The following is a 20018-nucleotide window of genomic DNA, read 5'->3' as shown; positions in this document are numbered from 1 at the left end:
AAATCATTTGAAATAATTTAATGCAGAGATTTATATGGAGTTGAATGGCCCTCCAATTGAAGTTAAGGAGCCAAATAATGTTCTTGAATTGTGTAAGTATTGAGTGTTCATTTTTTGAAGGCAGCAGATGAAAACAGGATTCTCAGGAACATGTTTCCACCATTGCTTTAACCATCTACCTTGGCTGACAGCCCATTCTTTTTCTTACTAAATTGTTTTAAACATAGTATTTTAATAAATGTGGCGCTCTTATTTAGCTGTAAAATGTAATAAAGGAGAGTAACTAGATTTTAACCAAATTTTGCTTAATTGAAAGAGGAATTTTAATCTAGGAAAGGCACAAAGGAATCTAGGAGAGACACAAAGGAATCTACGTCAATGACTTTAAAAAATTAACAGTTAATATATTAAACATGTAAATTATAAAATCTTTTGTCCTTAGTAGGCAAGTATAAATCTGTTGTAACAGATTGTAACAAATGATATAGTCTTTCACACTTGTTTCTTTTTTTTTTTTTATTTAAAGAAATGGAATTGTGCAGGTCATTTTAAAGAGTTGCCTTCAGTGCTTCTCAGTCCTGCTTCTTTTTCCCCAGACTGGTTTCCTTGTATGTGTTATAACTTCAGGAAGTTATCATAGAGTATGTGTCATTTTGTGTATTTTTTATCACTCAACAGTGAGTTTTTGAGTTTCTTTCATGTTATCTGTGGATCTAATGTTTTAGTTAGCAAAAGTTGGTCTAGGAACCCATGGGGATCTTTGGCACCTTTTCAGATGTCTGTGAGAGAAAAACAATTTTTAAAAAAATACCAAGAAGTAATTTACCTTTTTTACTCTTATTAGCCCATGAATGTAGTGTACAGTAGAGTTTTCAAGAGTTTCACATGTTTCAGAAAGTTGAATGCAGAAGCAGATAGAGGAATCCATCTGTTTTATTTTAAGCCAGGTATTAAAAAGATTAACATAAAAATTTATAATTTGGAAAGTACTTTTAATAGTGTTATTTATCTTAATATTAATGGTTTATTAGTTTTAAGTGAACAAACATAAATAAACTTTTCCTAAAATTAGTAGGCACTACCTTTTAAAATGGTATATGTTGATAATAAAACCTGCTTAAACAAAAGCTCTTTTAGGACTCTCAAATTTTTTAATTGTGAAGGAGTCCTAAGGTGAAAAAGTTTGGGAAATCATTAATCTGAATTTATATTCTATTATAGTTTATAAATATGCTGTGGCCTGTTTATTCATTACTGGGAACCAATTAGGTTTTCAGTCTTTTCCAATTTTGAAACAATGTAGCTGTGAACATCTTTGTACATGATTAACTTCTCTTGGGTTTAAGTGGAATTGGTAATCTGAAGTGCATGTGCATTTGTCAGCTGTACTGGAATTGCCAAATTCTTTCCACATTGGTTGTATCTAGTTGATACTAAGTTTTCTGTCAGAGTGTTTCTCCATATCATTACCTTTTTTTTTTTTGAGAGGGAGTCTTATGCTGTTGCCCAGGCTGGCGTGCAGTGGTGCAATCGTGGCTCACTGCAACCTTTGCCTCCTGGATTCAAGCAATTCTTGTACGTCAGCCTCCAGAATAGCTGGGACTACAGGCATGTGCCACCACACTTGGCTTATTTATTTATTTAGTAGAAGCCGGGTTTTGTCATGCAGGCCAGTCTGGTCTTGAATTCTTGACTTCCGGTCATCTGTCCGTCTTGGCCTCACAAAGTGCTGGGATTACAGGTGTGAGCCACCATACCTGGCACCAAAGGTTTGACAGTTTAATTTCTTTCAGGGTTTTGGAGATGAAATAATATCCAGTTGTTTTAATTTTGCATTTGTCATATTTCTAATGAGGTTGAGCTTCCCCACTTGCCCACCCTCCCCCAATATAAACTCTGTGTGTGTGTGTGTGCGCGCGTGCGCGCGTGTGTGCGTATCTCTGTTTCCTATGCTGGAGTGTGGTGGAGTGGTCACAACTCATTGTAACCTTGACCTCTTGTGTTCAAGCAAACCCTTTGCCTCAGCCTCCTGAATAGCTGGGCCCAGGTGCACCCCACCACACTGGTTAACTTTTTGTTTTTTATTTTTCATAGACACAGAGTCTTGCCATGTTGTCCAGCCTGGTCTTGAACTCCTGGGCTGAAGCAGTCTTCCTGCCTTGGCCTCCCAAACTGTTGGAACTACATGTGTGAGCCACCGTGCCTAGCCTGGGGTTTCTTTTAACGTTCTTTTGGGTATATTTTGTTGAGTAGGATGCAGTTTTGAGGTAATCTTTTTAGTGTTTTCATATATAGGTTGTAATTTTTGTGTCTGCAATAATTTTCCTACTAAATAGGGCATAAAAATGCTGTCTTCTATTTGTTTTTTAAAACTGATTTAAAGTTTTGTGTTTTACAAAAATATATAGGGCATGAATCCTTCTGGACATCTTTTGTATTTTTTACTGGATTGCAATTTATCTTTTTTTGTATGGATTTATTTCATTTAGTTTTTCTCTCCATTGATATGTAATGCAATTTGTGTGGTATATCAATTCCTTTAAGTATTTAGGCATTTTTAGTTTCCCTATTTTGTTTTCAGTGTTTTATTTGCTTCTCTGTTTGCTGTGTTTTAAAACTGACTTTATGATCAAATGTTAATATGTATATTTTATTTAGAATTGTTTTAGCTTTTTTTTCTTTTTTAAAAATTGAGACGGAGTCTTGCTCTGTCACTAGGCTGTAGTGTAGTAGCACTATCTAAACTCACTTCAGTCTCCACTTCCCAGGCTCAAGTGATCCTCCCACCTCAGCCTCCTGATTGTTTTAGTTGTTTTTCTTCTACTCATTTTAGGGTTTTTCAGTTTTCATAGGCCGGGCACAGTGGCTCACGCCTGTAATCCCAGCAGTTTGGGAGGCTGAGGCTGGCAGGTCCCCAGAGGTCTGGATTTTGAGACCAGCCTAACCAACATGGTAAAACACAGTCTCTGCTAAAAATAAAAAATTAGCCAGATGTGGTGGCACGTGCCTATAATCTCAGCTATGGGAGAGGCTGAGGCACAAGAATGGTTTGAACCTGGTATGCAGAGAGGTTTCAGTGAGCCGAAATCGTGTCACTGCACTCCAGTCTTGGTGACAGGGAGACTCCATCTCAAAAAAAAAAAAAAATTCATGGTAAAACTTTAAGTTTGTATATATATCACATTTGTAGAATACATACTTACACAAAGAAACACACATGGTGAATTTAGTACATGATCATAAGTACTTCTTGTGTGCCACCACTGTTCTTTTCTTTCTTTTTCTTTTTCTTTTTTTTTTGAGATTAGAATCTCACTCTGTCACCCAGGCTGGAGTGCAGTGGCCCGATTTCGGGTCATTGCAGCCTCCTGGGTTCAAACGATTCTTCTGCCCCGGTCTCTGAAGTAGCTGGGATTACAGGCACCTGCCATCATGCCCGGCTAATTTCTGTATTTTTAGTAGAGACGGGATTTTACCGCGTTGGCCAGGCTGGTCTTGAATTCCTGACCTCAGGTGATCCGCCTGCGTTGGTCTTCGAAAGTGCTGGGATTACAGGCGTGAGCCACCGCGCCCGGCCACTAGCACTGTTTTTGAGGTTTCTAAATAGCCCATTTAATCTATTTATCACTCCCTAAGGTCAAATATTTTATACCTTTTTTTTTTTTTTTTTTTAAATTTGAGACAGGGTCTTCTCTGTTAGCAGGCTGGAGTGCACTGATGCATGATTAGGGCTTACCCTTGGACTTCTGGGCTCAAGTGATCCTCTTAACTTCAGCCTCCCAAGTAGTTGGAGCTACAGGTGCAAACCACCATGCATACCCAGCTAGTTTTTTATTTTTTATAGAAATGGGGACTCACTGTGTTGCCCAGGCAGGCTTTGAACTCCTAGGTTCCAGTGATCCTTCCATCTCTGCCTTCCAAAGTGCTAGGATTACAAGTGTGAGTGAGCCACCTTCCCCAGCTTTGTACCGTATTTCTGATAAGAAAGTCTATAGGCCATGACATTTTATATATTATATGATTAAGTGCTGGAGTAGGTTTTGAATTTGGCCATCTAGGTCCACTGTCCATATATACACAAAATGTGTGTGTGTGTGTAAATTTATGGGGTACAACTACATACGTAGATTGCATGGTGTATACATGGATGCATTTGTTACATACATGGAGATGGTAGAGTAGCCATCTCCTAAGTAACATACATTATACCCATTAAGTTATTTCTCATTATCCAACTCCCTTCCACACCTTTACCCTTCTGAGTCTCTAGTGTCAAGTCCATGTGTAGACATTAGTTAGATCCCATTTATGAGATAATATGGCATTTGTCTTTCTGTACCTGTTGTATTTCACTTAAGATAATAGCCTTCAGTTCCACCCATGTTGCCGCAAAAGACATGATTTCTTTTTCTTTTTATAGCTGAGTAGTATTCTGTTGTGTGTATATACCACTATATACATATGTTTTTTTGAGACAGAGTCCCACTGTGTTGCACAGGCTGGAGTCCTGTGGCATGATCATAGCTCACTGCAGCCTTGAATTCCTGGGTTCAAGTGATCCTCCCACTTCAGCCTCATGTGTAGCTTAGAGTACAAGTGCACACCACCATGTCCAGATAATTTTCATATATTTTTGTAGAGATGGGGTTTCACTATGTTGCTCAGGCTGGTCTTGAATTCCTGAACTTAAGTGATCCTCCCACCTCAGCCTCCTTTGTAGCAGGGAGTATAGGACACTCATCATGACTGGCTAATTTTTTTTTTTTTTTCTTTTTTGAGACGGGGTCTCACTCTCACCCAGGCTGGAGTACAGTGTCACAATCTCAGCTCATTGCATCCTCTACCTTTTAGGTTCAAGCAATTCTCATGCCTCAGCCTCCCAAGTAGCTGGGACTACAGGTGCCCCTCACCATGCCCAGCTAATGTTTGTATTTTTGGTAGAGACCAGTTTTCACCATGTTGGCAAGGCTGGTCTTGAACTCTTGGCCTCAAATGACCAGGCCGTGTTAGCCTCCCAAAGTGCTGGAATTACAGGCATGAGCCACTGTGCTTGGCCGAAGGAAACAGCCAGAAGCAGGTTTGATTGGCCCTTGGTTCAGTCAGAGGTTAATTGTCTTATGTTGAGTATAAATATGTTGTAATATATTTATTACATATTTTCTAATTTTGGAGACAGCTTCTTACCATATATTGGTGTGGTTCAGTTCAGGGAAAAAGATAAAGCAGACTTTTGTCAAATAGTAAAATGCAGGCATCAGAGCTTGCAAAGTAGATGTCTTTGACTTGAAAGATTATTCCAGAGATGATAATTTAGTACGCTTCATCATTAGCACTGTTGTTATCAAGATGACTCTATTAGTTAGAAAGATAAGGACTTTGAACAGCAGTGAATAGACAAGTGAGTGAGAGTAGCACTGAATTCAAAGAAACTTTATGAATACCCTGAGCCAATTTCCTTTGGATGTTACTGTTCTTTCTGTGTATGCATAAGAGTGGTGTATGATTTTTAAAAACTGTGAATAAATCTAAACGAACTCCAGTGTATCAATTTACTTGGCAATGTTTTTCATTAGTGGTATATAAAGGCTCATCCTACGATTTTGGGCATGTAGACATAGTAAGATTCAGCAGTAATAATGATTTTTTTGCATTTTTTGTATATTTATGTTATCTGTGAATAGTGATGTTAGATTTCTTTTCCAGTGATCTAGATTCTTTAAAAGAAGTGCTTCCAGTGTTTTATCCTTAAATACTGATGTTGGAATGTTTTCTTGGGAAGATATTCTTTAAGCTTCCTTCCATTCACAATTTGAGAGGTTTTTTTTTTTTTTTAATAAAAAGGAGAAGTTGAATTTTTAAGATGTTTGGTTACATCTGTTGATTTTCCCCTTTAGTTTTTTAATGTGCTTAATTGCATTAATAGCGTTTCTAACTTTAAACATTTTGAATCACCTGGATGTTTAATATTTACATAGCCTTATTGTAGTCCTGTCTTCGTATCTGCACAGTCTCATAGATGCTAATAGAATAGAAACAAAATTACGTTCCTGTAATTTTTTTTTTCACAGTTTGATAAGGTTGTGTTAAACTCAGGTAATGAGAGTTTCTCTCTTTCTGGACGCAGGTTGCCTATTAAAAAGGGATTCGTTGTTTCTTTGAAGTTAGATAGAATTTCTTTGTATATTTACTTGTACTTGGAGTCTTTTTATGAATTTTTTTTTTTTTTTTTGGTGAGACAGAGTCTCACTCTGTCGCCCAGGCTGCAGTCTATGGTTCAATCTTGGCTTGCTGCAACCTCCGCCTCTCAGATTCAAGTGATTCTCCTGCCTCAGCCTCCTGAGTAGCCAGGATTACAGGCATGCGCCACAATGCCCAGCTAATTTTGTATTTTTAGTAGACACGGGGTTTTTCCATGTTGGTCACGCTGGTCTCGACCTCCTTAACCTCAGGTGATCTGTCAACCTTGGCCTCCTGAAATGATGGATTACAGGTGTGAGCCACTGTGCCCGGCCATTAATATTTTTTTACATTGGATTTATTGAAAGTTTCTTTCATGGTGATAAGTCTTTGGCTTTTCTTGAGTATAGTCTTGTTGCTTACACAGAATTTGTAATGTCCTATAAATATGTTTATAAATAGGATATCAATATTTATAGTTTTATCTTATGACTTACAAAATGTGTATAATTCTGTCAGTTTGCTTCTTTTTTTCTGATAAGCTTTTTACATTTTGCCGTTTTTCCTTGCCAGATGGGAATTCGATTATTTTTTTTTTTTTTTTTTTTTTTTTTTGAGACGGAGTCTCACTCTGTAGCCCAGGCTGGAGTGCAGTGGCCAGATCTCAGCTCACTGCAAGCTCCGCCTCCCGGGTTCACGCCATTCTCCGGCCTCAGCCTCCCAAGTAGCTGGGACTACAGGCGCCTGCCACCTCGCCCGGCTAGTTTTTTGTATTTCTTAGTAGAGACGGGGTTTCACCGTGTTAGCCAGGATGGTCTCGATCTCCTGACCTCGTGATCCGCCCGTCTCGGCCTCTCAAAGTGCTGGGATTACAGGCTTGAGCCACCGCGCCCGGCCAGATTATATTTTTTAATGAATTTTTTTGTTGATGCTTTCTGTCCGTATCTTTCGTTCCCTTTTGCTTGAATTTACTATGCCTTTTTTTTCTTTCAGTTTTGTGTGTATGCATATGTAGGAAGCTTAGCACATTTATATTTGATTTCACTTTTTACAGTATATGCAATTAAAGTTGCTCCCCTGTCCTCCCCTCTTTTGACTCAGCATTTCACTCAACAGCCCAGGCTGGAGTGGAGTAGTACGATGTCTGCTTACTGCAACCTGTGCTTCCCAGGTCCAAGGAGTTCTCGTGCCTGAGCCTCCCAAGTAGCTGCATGCCGTCACACCTGGCTAATTTTTTTTGTGTGTGTTTTTAATAGATACAAGATTTAACCATATTGGCCAGGACCATGTTGGGTAGACTGGTCTCGAACACCTGACCTCAAGTGATCCTCCCATGTTAGTTTCCGAAAGTGCTGGGATTAGAGGCGTGAGCCACAGGACCTGGCCTCTATAGATATTTTTCTCATTACCCCTGAATTATTTAAGTTTTTCCCTGCATTTTCAAGTGTATGTATTTATTTATTGGTCTGTATTGTAAGGTGCCTGTGTTTAGGACTATTACATATTATGTCACTATTTTCTTTTTTTTTTTTTTTTTTTTTGAGACGGAGTCTCGCTTTGTCGCCCAGGCTGGAGTGCAGTGGCCGGATCTCAGCTCACTGCAAGCTCCGCCTCCCGGGTTTACGCCATTCTCCTGCCTCAGCCTCCTGAGTAGCTGGGACTACAGGCGCCCACCACCTTGCCCGGCTAGTTTTTTGTATTTTTAGTAGAGACGGGGTTTCACCATATTAGCCAGGATGGTCTCGATCTCCTGACCTCGTGATCCGCCTGTCTCGGCCTCCCAAAGTGCTGGGATTACAGGCTTGAGCCACCGCGCCCGGCCTTATGTCACTATTTTCGTTTTAACATTAAGACATGATGTATTTCAACGCTGATGATGATTCTGGTCTTAAATTTTGTTTAATTTCTGGCTTTTTTTGTTTTTTGTTAATGTGCCTTTTTAAAACAATATTTTTCTCCCTCTTATAAAAATCATATAATTTTTTAAAAACTAAAGAGTTTGCAGTGGTTTTAATTTTAATTTCCTATTAACAAGGGTATGCAAGGAGGATTTTTTTTTTAAGAGATGGGATCTCACTACGTTGCCCAGGCTGGTCTTGAACTCTTGGGCTCAAGCAGTCCAACCACCTTGGCCTCCCAAAGTGCTGGTATTATAGACATGAGCCACCCTGGCTGGCCACAAGGAGTATTTTAAACATAACCCATTGAGTGAGTTTAATCTCTTATTTAGGACATCTTTTTAAATCTCTTTCCATTGTATTTTATGTTGTCTGTTTGCCAGTATTTCGTATGAGTTCCCATCTCCTTTCTGGCTTTTTATTGTACTGAATGATTTCATCTCACCATCTTTTTAAACAACAGCTTATAAATAAATTGTTTCTACTTATGTCTTTTCAGTTACTTTGTTTTAATGTTAAACCCAATTACTTGATTTCAGGCAGTAGAAAGATAATTAGTGTGTTTATTTTGTATTTAAACTTCTATTTGAAGATAGGGTTTGGTGGCCAGGAAAAAAAGGGAAGTTTAAAATTTGCTTTATCATAAAAAGATTGGTTGAGTGGAGTGGCAGATAAGAAAAAAAAAAAAGATGAATTTTTAAGATAAATAGGGTGTGTTAAATTAAAAATATTTGGGCTGGGCACGGTGGCTCATGCCTGTAATCCCAACACTTTGGGAGGCTGAGATAGGTTTATCACCTGAAACCTGAGTTCGAAACCAGCGTGGCCAAACATGGTGAAACGCCGTCTCTACTGAAAAAAAAATAAACAAAAAACCAAAAACATTAGCTGGTCTTGGTGGCAGGCTTATGTAATCCCAGCTACTCGGGAGGCTGAGGCAAGAGAAGTGTTTGGAACCTGGGAAGCCAAGATTGCGCTGCACCAGTGCACTCCAGCCTGGGCAAAAAGAGTGAAACTCTGTCTCAAAAAAAAAAAAAAATTGAGGAAAGCTAAATAGAAGTTAAAATCGTTACAATGATTTCAAAGAAATGTGTATAACACACCATATTTATGTTTTCTGAGTATGTAGATACAGAAGAAAGTTGGACTATGGAAAATCAGGATAAATGTTTTATAATATGGTGCAAAATAGCTTGAGATTTTATTTTTATAGATGAAATAAAAATTATGAATTTGTTTCATCTTTCAAAAATTAGATTTAATTGTAATCCTGTGTACTAATTATTTGAACAGAATGAATTAAACAGTGGATTCAGTTTTGGATGACAGAACTGTGTGGCAGTACAGTAACGGTATTTTCATTGTGCACTGCGTGATAATAAAGATAATATATTCAAGGGCTTTGTCAGTTTTCTAAGAGCTGTTGCAAATCTTGATATTCACATAATTCTCCTTTGGAAAAAAATTACTTCCGTGCTTACAGTTGTGTTTTTCTTTCTACAGTTATGATTTCTTTCTATAGTTATAAAGAGAGATCTATATTTAAGCCAATGGCCGTGACTGTGATTGAATTTTTTTTTCACTTTCACCAATTTTTTTATACATATAATTGTAGGATTTTACATTTTTCATCTTACAACATAATTGTATTTATTTTGTATTGTCATGTTACTATATTTGTCATTCAGACTGATTAACAAAGACAATGTGTGTTCAGTAGGAAGCAGTTACAGTTTATAAAGGGAGGAGTGTTTGCATTTTTTAGTTGAGTAATCTCCAGTTTTTCTTATTCACCTATTTTGTTAAACTATTATTTTTAAACATACAATGTACACATTTAAAGGATGAGATTTTAAAATATATAAAAACAAAAGTTTTGATTTTTGTCTTTTTACATCCATTTCCTAAATGTGTGCAAATACTACTTTAGAGAATACTGATATGCTAAATATGTTCATTCTTAGAACTTTTGTTTTCCTCTCCAACCATAAAACTCTTGAGACTTAAGATAATGAACATTCAGATAGCTTAAAGTAGACTAAATGAAGATATTATGAAACAACTGAAACTAGAGAATGGGGAATTAAAAGATTAAAAAATAAGTAGTTGAAATTTATATAAGGAATAAAATGGAATGAAGTCCCAGATTATGATACAGAGTAATGAGACAAACAATAGACATGGTGGTTTGACGCCTTAGGTGAAAGATCTTCTTTTGCTACAATGTGTCCTTGAGCAGGCTTCTTAGCATTTTAAGCTTCAATTTCCTTAACTGGAAAATAGGCTTGGTCATAGCTACTACTTACGGTGAATTAAATGAGACAGTTTATACAAACGTTTATACAAACGGCTTAACAGATTTTTGCATCTAACAAATTATGACACCTTTTAAAAATGGATGAAGTTAGAATAAATTAAAGCAAACATGGATACAATTAAAAAGGCTAACATTCAACTTTTATTTCTGACTTTATCGAAGAAGGTTGTAGCAGGCTAACATCCAGTGCTTTGAGGTAAATGTAATGAAATAATCTAAGATCTTTCTCATAAATTCTTATATTAAATCTAAGAGGACCTAAATTAAAGAGTAGATATGGAGTAGAAGAGTTAATATTTTAAATATACTATTTCTTTTCAAATTGATTAGTATAGACTGATGCAGTTCCAATCAAAATCTGATGGGGTTGCTTAAAAAATTTAAACATATGACAGATAAGAGTATAACAATAGATTGCATAACAATATAAACACACATAACATTACATCAGTGAGATAAAACTTGATAGAAAGATGTATGAAATGTGCAAGCATTTTTCTTTCCAGAAAAAACACATTGGATATAAATTTTTTTTTTTTCAGTAAGGGGGTCAGAAGTTATTCCTTTTTTTTTTTTTGAGACAGGGTCTTAGTCATAGGCTGGAGTACAGCAACCAAGTCATAGCTTACTGAAAGCTCAAACTGCTAGGCTCAAGCAGTCCTCTTTCCTCATCTTCATTGGTGGCTGGGACTACAGGGGCGTGCTACCACAACCAGCTAATTTTTTTTTTTTAAGTAGAGAAAGAGTTTCACTGTGTTGCCCAAGTTGGTCTTGAACTCCTGGCCTTGAACTCCTGGCCTCAAGCAATCCTCTTGCCTTTGCTATTTCAAGTGTGAGCCACCATACGCAGCCACATTTTTTTTTTTTTTCCTTTTTTTGAGACAATCTATTTCTGTTCCCCAGGCTAGAGTACAGTGACAAGAATATGGCTCACTGCAGCCTCAACCTCCTGGGCTCAAGTAGTTCTCCCACCTCAGCCCTCCAGGTAACTGACCACAGGTACCCACTATCATGATTGGCTAATTTTTATATCTTTTGTAAAGATATAAAAGATTTAAAAGATATAAAGATTTCACCATATTGTCCAGGCTGGTTTTAAATTCCTGGGTTCAAGCATCCACCTGCCTCAGCCTCCCAGAATGCTCGGATTACTGGGGTGAGCCACGGCACCCAAGCTGGCCAAAAAATTTAAGTCTGTGGTGCTTATTAGTTTTTGGGAAATAGTCACTCTCTCACATTACTTGTGAAAGCTAATAAATTTTTAAGAGCCTTTGTCAAGATTATTTTAGCAATATTGCTAGCTGTGATGGCTCACACTTACAATCCCAGCACTTTGGAGGCAGAGGCAGGCAGTTACCTTGAGTCCAGGAGTGGAAGACCAGCCTGGTCAATCTACTGAGACCCCCATGTCTACAAAAAAAGAAAAAGAAAAAAAAATTAGCCAGGCATGTTGGTAAGTGCCTGTAGTCTCAGCTTCTCTGGAGACTGAGATGGGAGGATCGGTTTCGCATGGGAGGTCGAGGCAGCAGTGAGTCACGATCACATCACTGCACTCCATCCTGGGCGACGGAGCAAGACCCTGTTTCAAAACAAAAAAAACAAAACAAAAAACCCCATATGTTTGTGTGTGTGTGCGTATATATATATACACATATACATATGCTTATACATACACACATGCATACACATATGTTTCTAGAATGCTTTTCTACTTTACACTGGTTTATTTCTCCTCTTTTGGTTTACTAGCTGTTAGTAGTTTTCTCATCTTCATACCACTGTAGCTAGGTACTGAAGGCATGCACTACCACATCTGGCTAATTTTGGAGTTTTTTATAGAGATAGTGTCTTGCTCTGTCACCCAGGCTGGAGTGCAGTGGTGTGATTATAGCTCACTGTAGCCATGACCTCTCAGGCTCAAATGATCTTCCCCTGCCTCAGCCTCCCAAGTAGCTGGGACCACAGGTGAACCACCACATCCAGCTAATTTTTAAATTTTTTTGTAGAGAAGGGATCCAACTATTTGCCCAGACTTGTCTAGAACTCCTGGGCTCCAGTAATCCCCCTCCCGTGATCTCTCAAAATACTGGGATTACAAGATTAAGCTACCACACCTGGCCTAAATTATTTTTTAGAGTGGATCCTCTGGATCATTCTGTTTATTTGTTTTCCAGTTCAGCTGATCTCTAAGCTTGGTTCTTACTGCAAAGGCATTAGAAATTACTGTTAAATCATGGGAGCTTATCTTTCACCTTTACTTATCAAAATTGTGGTAATATTATTACCATTAAGAGCATGGTTTTGTTCTGGTTGTAGGAAGAAACTGGCAGTTCTAACCCAAGAAAGCTTACTAATGTAAAGGTGTGGTCATATTTACAGTGAAGTGCAAAAAAGCCTCTTTTGTCTCTGTCAGTTTTCGCCATGATAAAATAGGACAATAATCAGTCAAATGTGTTGCTGAAGAATGATTGCTCACTATAGTAAAGATTGGATTGGTGGGCAGCCATTATCATGGGCTCAAGTATATAGTAGGAATAAGTATATGACATAAAATTATAGCTAACCCCCTTTCATTTAGGATTTTGAGTTAGTAGCTGTTGTGCTGAGTAAAGTCCTAGAATGTAGCAGTTAGGGGTTGGTTTCTCACTTGTTTGAGCTCTTTTCTTTATTGCCTGTTTCAGAATGATTAAACCAGAATTTAGCTATTTGTGGCACAGATATCTGTTTACATACATGAGACACTAGTACCACATCCCTAAGGGGTCGCTGATATTGACATTTCCCTGCATTTATAAATATTTGTAAATATTAGCAGTTACTGACTCTGCTAATGACAATTGAACAGGTATAGCTCCACTTTTTCAAGACCTCACCTCCTAGAAAATTCTAGGATGTTGAGTGCCAGGGTAAACACATAAAGATTGTTTAAAGAATGATATGCTGTCCAACTAGGTTGCAAAGTTGAGTAATAACAGTAAATAAGTCATGTGGTAGCTTGGGTTAATAATGTGGAGCTCACTGGATATTGGAGAACTGCTTGTTCGTAAGGGAGTGATCAAAGTAGTGCTTCAAGAAGATTCATCTGGTGTGTAAGAAATGTTCTGTATCTTAATATAAATAATGCAAATACCGGTTAACACTTAAGTAATTAATATAAATAATGCAAATTCCAGTTAACACTTACGAAAGTTTGTCATGCTAAATACTTAAGCATTGTGAATTTTATGTAAGATGATAATTGAACTTTTAAAAAAATACAAAAAAGCCAAGCATGGTGGCCTGTAGTCCCACCCGGTCAGGCTGAGCGGGGAAGAATTACTTGAGCCCTGGAATACTAGGCTAGTGTGAGGAACAAGACTGAGTATCTTTTTCTTTTTCTTTTTTTTTTTTTTTTTTGGAATCAGAGTCTCACTCTGTCGCCCAGGCTGTAGTGCAGTGGCATGATCTCGGCTCCCTGCAAACTCTGCCTCCCGGGTTCACGCCATTCTCCCACCTCAGCCTTCTGAGTAGCTGGGACTACAGGCGCCCACCACCACACCCAGCTAATTTTTTTGTGTGTTTTTAGTAGAGATGGGGTTTCACCGTGTTAGCCAGGCTGGTCTTGATCTCCTGACCTTGTGATCCTCCCGCCTTGGCCTCCCAGAGTGCTGGGATTACAGGCATGAGCCACCGTGCCTGGCCAAGACTCAGTATCTTTAAAAAACAAAAAAACAGAAACACTGTCAATCTGTTTGATTTAATCTACCTGCCCTTTCCTGTCTTGTTGCAGCCCATGTATCACTGGAAATCAGTTTGTTCCCTTTAATTTTACATTGATAGGTTATTGAAAAATAATTTTAGCATTTCAGAAATGTGAATATCATGACATTTTAATATGTGATATAAAAATTAATGTTTGGTATACTTTATTCCCTGGTTTAGGAGCTGTGACTAATGAGAATTAAAGGCCATGGATGAAGATGAATTTGAATTGCAGCCACAAGAGCCAAACTCATTTTTTGATGGAATAGGTATTACTATTTCTTGGGTTGTTTCACTTCCCATCTGCTGGATTTGGAATTACTTATCAAAATTGCAGAATCTGATGTTAATTCATATTTAAGTACTTAGGTCCATACTTAGGTCCTGTCAGAATCTTATAGCCAACTCATAATCTTGTTAATTAAGCCATCAATACCAAAATCTTACTGTTACCCTTCAGTTGTTCCAGTTTTTCCAGTTATGCAATTAAATCCTTCTAGTTCTCCCTTTGAAATGTTTTCTATTTGTGTTAGTTTTCTATTTTTCCATTGGTACATTTCAAAAAATTTACTAATCTAAAACAGGACAAATTTATCTCAAGAGTTCTATAGGTCAGAAATGTGGCTCAACTGAGTTCTGTGTATAGAATTTTACAAGGTTAAAATTAAGATGTTGGCCAGGTGTGGTGGCTCACATCTGTAATTTCATTGCTTTGGAAGGTGGAATTGTGATGATTGCTTGAGATCAGGAATTGAAGAACATCCTGGGTGCTGGGCAACACAATGGAAACCCTGTCTCTGCAAAAAAAAAATTTTTTTTTTAAATTAGCTGAGCATGGTGGTGCATAGCTCTAGTTCTAGATGCTCTGGAGGCTGAGGTAGGAGGATTGCTAAACCAGAAATTAAGGCTGTGGTGAGCTATAATGGCACAGCTGTACCCCAGCCTGGGTAACAGAGCAAGAAAAAAAAAATCAAGCTATCTACAGGGCTGGAGGCTCTTGACTTCGAAGAATATCCATACTTTTAGGTAAATTTAGTTTCTTTTTGTTGTACCATGGAGATACTGTTTGTTGTTCCCTACAGTTCATCATCCAGGAACATTTTTTGCTTCCAGAACCTGCCCACATTTCTTCTCATGCTTTGCATGGTGGTTTCCTCAAGCAGCAGTGAGTGGAGTCCATCTCATGCTTTTAATCTTTCTGATCTTCCCTTCTATCACATACATCTTCTTGAATCTAGCCAGAAAACTATTCATTTTTAGAGCTCACATGACTAGATTTGATGCACCAGGGTAATCCGGGATAATTGCCCAATTTTAAATTCATAATCTTAATTACACCTGAAAAATTTCTTTTGCCATGTCATGTAACATATTTACAAGATTTACAGGGATTAGGGTATGGACATCTTTGTGGGACCATTCTTCCTGCCACCATCTGCACCCTGGTTCTCATGTGTCTCTGGCAAATGTAAAATAACATCCACCCTCTCTCAAGTTTCCCAGTTAAAAAAAAAATAAAAATCTTATATGAAATTAATCAGCTCAGAAGTGCTAAGTATCATTTAAATCAGATGCTAATAATTCTCTGGGTATCAGTCATTAAGTGCAAGTCCTGGGACACAATTCCTCTTTATCTACTTCCCAGTGTACAGTGGTAGGACAGTTTGGGATATTCTGGTTCAAACAGGGTGACATGAAAGGTAAGAAAGAAATTTTGTGTGAAGAAATTCTGAAATGCAACCAGACAAACTCCCATTAATTTTCAAGACCTGGGAATAATCCTTTTTGGCCTGTGGCTCCACCCTTTGAGTCTTCCTTGCTATTTTCTTCAAAGACAGCAGGTATTTGCAGCTGAATAGTTTTATTTCCTGCTTCCTGCCTCTGGAATTCTGGTAGTCCAACAGTTCATTGTATTAATTCTGTGTCCCTTTCAGTTTAAGCTAGCAGTGCTTCTTTTGAAAAAACAATTTGTGTGTGTCTTGGGGATTTATTGTAGTAGACAAGAGGCTCATATAATTTTTTCTGAGATTATCTTATGTCTGTTTTTGACTTCTGCTAAAATGGTTGAAGTCCAATATCGTTAGATTTCTTAGAAGTGCTGAGTATTTGTAGGTCACACTTTTACTTGCTTGGAAAAGACTTAATTCTCTGGTTTTTGATCTTTCCCTTTCCCTTTCCCTTTCCTTTCCCTCCACTTCCTTTCCTTTTTCTTTTTACCTTGCCTTACCTTACCTTACCTCACTCCTTGCCTTTTCTTTTCCTTCCCTCTTTCTTTTTCTTTTACCTTGGCCTTTCCCTTTCTTTCCTTTTTCCTTAAATTTTACTTTCCTTGTGTAATGATCAGGTGCCTGAAGGAACCTTTTGTTCTTTCTGTTTCATGGAATAGTTGAGAATCCCATACTTTTTTTTCCTCTCTCTGAAATCAGCAGTCCTCACTCTTTTGGGCACCAGGGACTGGTTTTGTGGAAGACAGTTTTTCCAGGGACCTGGGAATAGGGGGGTTTGGGGATAGTTACTAGATGAATCAAGCACATTACATTTATTCTGCACTTCATCTGTATTATTATTACATGTAATATATAATGAAACAATTATACTGTTCACCATAATTTAGAATCAGTGGGAGCCCTGAGCTTGTTTTCCTGCAACCATACCATCCCATCTGAGGGTGATGGGAGACAGTTACAGATCATCAGGCATTAGATTCTTACAAGGAACATGCAACCTAGATCCCTCACATGTGCAGTTTACAGTACGGTTCGCATTCCTATGAGAATGTAATGTTGCTACTGACCTGACAGGAGGCGAGAGTTCAGGCAGTGATGCCTGTGATGGGAAGTGGCTGTAAATAAAGATGAGGCTTTGCTCTGACAAGGAATCTCTTTAATTTAACCTCCCCTTTCACCCCCCAGATGGACAGAAAACTTCTCATTTGTCGTGTTTTACTATCTCTTTGCTTAATATTCCAACTATTCATTTTTCACACTGAATTTTACTCTGAGCAGTAAGAAGAAATGAGACCACATCTCCAACACTTTCCTAAAATCTTCTGAACTGAAGAGTTCATTTTTACAAGTTGTGCTTTCCACATAACCCAGGGAGACAATTTTGCTAAGTAGTCTGTCTTTTTATGTAACAGAGCTCTTCCTTCCTTCTGTTGGAAACTCACTTTTAAGCCCTTACAAGCAGTGTTACAAAACTCTAGATTTCTACTAGCAGTCATACATGACTTAGGTATTCTCTGAGTCCATGTAGGATTTCTCTGCCTTGATCTTTTCTCCCTCTGGATTCTCACTGGCAGAGTTTGTTACTTTTTGTTGTTGTTGGTTTTGAGATAGGGTCTCACTGTGTCACCAGGGCTGAAGGGCAGTGACATGATGATGGCTCCTCACTGCAGCCTCAACCTCCTGGGCTCAAGTGATCCACCCACCTCAGCCTCCTGAGTAGCTGGAACTACAGGCAGGCACCACAATGCCTGGGGAATTTTTTTTTTTTTTTTTTTGGAGACAGAGTCTTGCTGTGTCCCGCAGGCTGGAGTGCAGTGGCACGATCTTGTCTCACTGCAAGCTCCGCCTCCCGGGTTCACAACATTCTCCTGCCTCAGCCTCCCGAGTAGCTGGGATTACAGGCGCCCGCCACCACACCTGGCTAATTTTTTGTATTTTTTAGTAGACACGGGGTTTCACCGTGTTAGCCAGGCTGGTCTTGGTCTCCTGACCTCGTGATCTACCTACCTCGGCCTCCCAAAGTGCTGGGATTACAGGCTTGAGCCACCGCTCTTGGCTGGGAATTTTTTTAGTAGAAATGAGGTTTTGCTGTGCTGCTTAGGCTGATGTTGAATTCCTGAGCTCAGGCCATCCTCCCACCTCAGCCTCCCAAAGTGTTGTGATTACAGACATGAGCCACTGTGCCCAGCCTGTTATTTTTAACATTCATATTTTTAGTATTGGTTTTTTAAAGGAAATTTAGTTTTTTTTTTCTACTCAACAGAATCTAAGCTTTTCATTCTTTAAATTTTTTTTTTTTCATTTCCCTAAGAGCTAGAATTTCTCTTCATTCTTGTAAGAAATTTTACAGTCTGCACCTATCCAACAGCAAAGCCACTTTACATTTTTAGGTATCACCTATCCATAACTACAAAGTCACTTTATGTTTTTAGGTGTTTGTATAAGCAGTTCTCCACTTCTTGGCACCAAAATCTGAAATTATTTTTGTTAATGCAAAGAAAATTACCACAAACTCAAGCAGTTCAAAACAAATTTTATTGTCTCAGTTTCCGTAGGTCAGAATTCTGTCATGGCGTGGCTAGTTTCATAAGGTGTTGCCAGAGTTTTATTCCTTTCTGGTGAATCCAGTTTCATTGTTCTTTAGATGCATCCAATTTCAGTTTATTCAGGTCCTTGGTTGAAGGCAGTTCATGCAGCTATAGGACTGGAGTCCCCATTGCTGTACTGGTTGTGAGCTAAGAGGCTAATTTTGCTTCTTATGACAAACTCCATGTTGTTTCTCATGCTTTCCATGTGGCCACTGTAGGCGTGGCTAATTCGATCCCTCTCATATGTAAAATCTCTCCAATTTATCATTCTGCTTCAGCTCCCCAACTCCAGACATAAAAAGCTCTCTGCTTTATCTAAGCAGATTGGTCTCAACAAATTATTTTTAAAGTTCATGACCTTAATTTTACCTGCACTGCCCATGTGGTATAAGTCATAACATAATATATTGTAAGTTCCAGTGATCAGAGAATAAACATCTTGGGGATTTGGTTGGTGGGGGATACAGTGGGATGTAGATTGTCTGGGATGCTGAGAGAAGTCTTCTTATGACACTGCTTTTTAGGCCCTATTACCTCATTCTTCATTGATAGTATTAAGACTGTTTTCTCACTCTTGGTTTCTTTCTTTCATCTACCACAGTAGTAGAATATTCAACCCTAAAAAACATGGATTATTCCTTTCCATTGCCCAGGAAATAAACTATAAATCCCAGGTCCTCTGGAATTGATCCTGTCCTAACTTTTGTAACCTTTTCACATATTCACAAAAGGAGCCTCTATATCAGGCAGATGCATCCTTACCTCATTTCCAGAACTGCAAAAAAAATTACACTTAAACAAGAGGGGGAAAAAAGTATTCTCAATTTCAGATTGCTCAGGGTTCTAAATACGTAATACTATAATTAGACTAGATTTTATTTTTCTGTTTCATACTCTTGTAAATTAAAATTTTAATGATTTTATTAACTGAATTTTAAATGAATATTGCCATATATTAGCAATAGTAATTAACTTTACCGAGAAACATAAGGAGTTTTAAATATACCTTCTAAATTTTGTGTGTGTGCATGTATTTGTTAAGCAATTTAGGATATTCTTTTGACTCACTGTTAGGTGCTTTCAGGTTGTTAATGGTAAATGCAAACCTGTAATTCTTTCCTTCTCTGGAACATAGTGAAGTATAATTATTTTGGGAGGTCACAGCAAGAGGATTGCTTGTGGCCAGGTTTTTAACACCAGTCTGCACCACCCTTTCAAATTTTTTGTTTGAAAGAGAGAGACTAAGTTCTTTGCGGAAAAACTCAGTACTTTTTTTAGTGTACTCTTGCCACAATCATGCCTAAGTCATGGGCTAAATGGTAGATTGAAGGGCTGTTGCAATTTTCGCCTTGATAACACTTGAAATGGTGTTTTCTTTAAATTTGAGGAAGTCATGTAATCTACCCAAGCTTCCATTTTCATATGCATAACAATAATGAAACATCTCCCTGATTACATTTTTTCAGGACACTTACCATGCATTCCCATTTATCATGATAGTCCTGTGAGGTGTGCATGACAGTTACTACTGACCTCATTTTACTCTTGAGGAAACTGAACTCAGAGGCTA

At 38.1% G+C, this 20018-nt stretch overlaps 1 protein-coding gene across 2 annotated transcripts in view; it reads left to right on the top strand.

Moving 5' to 3' along the window:
* The window catches only part of ZFY (zinc finger protein Y-linked), a 48035-nt gene that overhangs the window by 4515 nt on the left and 23502 nt on the right, over positions 1–20018 (top strand). For both annotated transcript variants that reach the window (XM_050777727.1, XM_050777728.1), the window contains exon 2: positions 14314–14402. In XM_050777727.1, coding sequence (XP_050633684.1) covers positions 14342–14402 — 61 coding nt within the window. In that variant the 5' untranslated portion in view covers positions 14314–14341. The remainder of the gene's footprint in view (positions 1–14313; positions 14403–20018) is intronic.

This window comes from Macaca thibetana, chromosome Y (assembly GCF_024542745.1).
Source record: "Macaca thibetana thibetana isolate TM-01 chromosome Y, ASM2454274v1, whole genome shotgun sequence".
Lineage (NCBI taxonomy): Eukaryota > Metazoa > Chordata > Mammalia > Primates > Cercopithecidae > Macaca > Macaca thibetana.
This window is presented reverse-complemented; position numbering and strand designations above follow the sequence as displayed.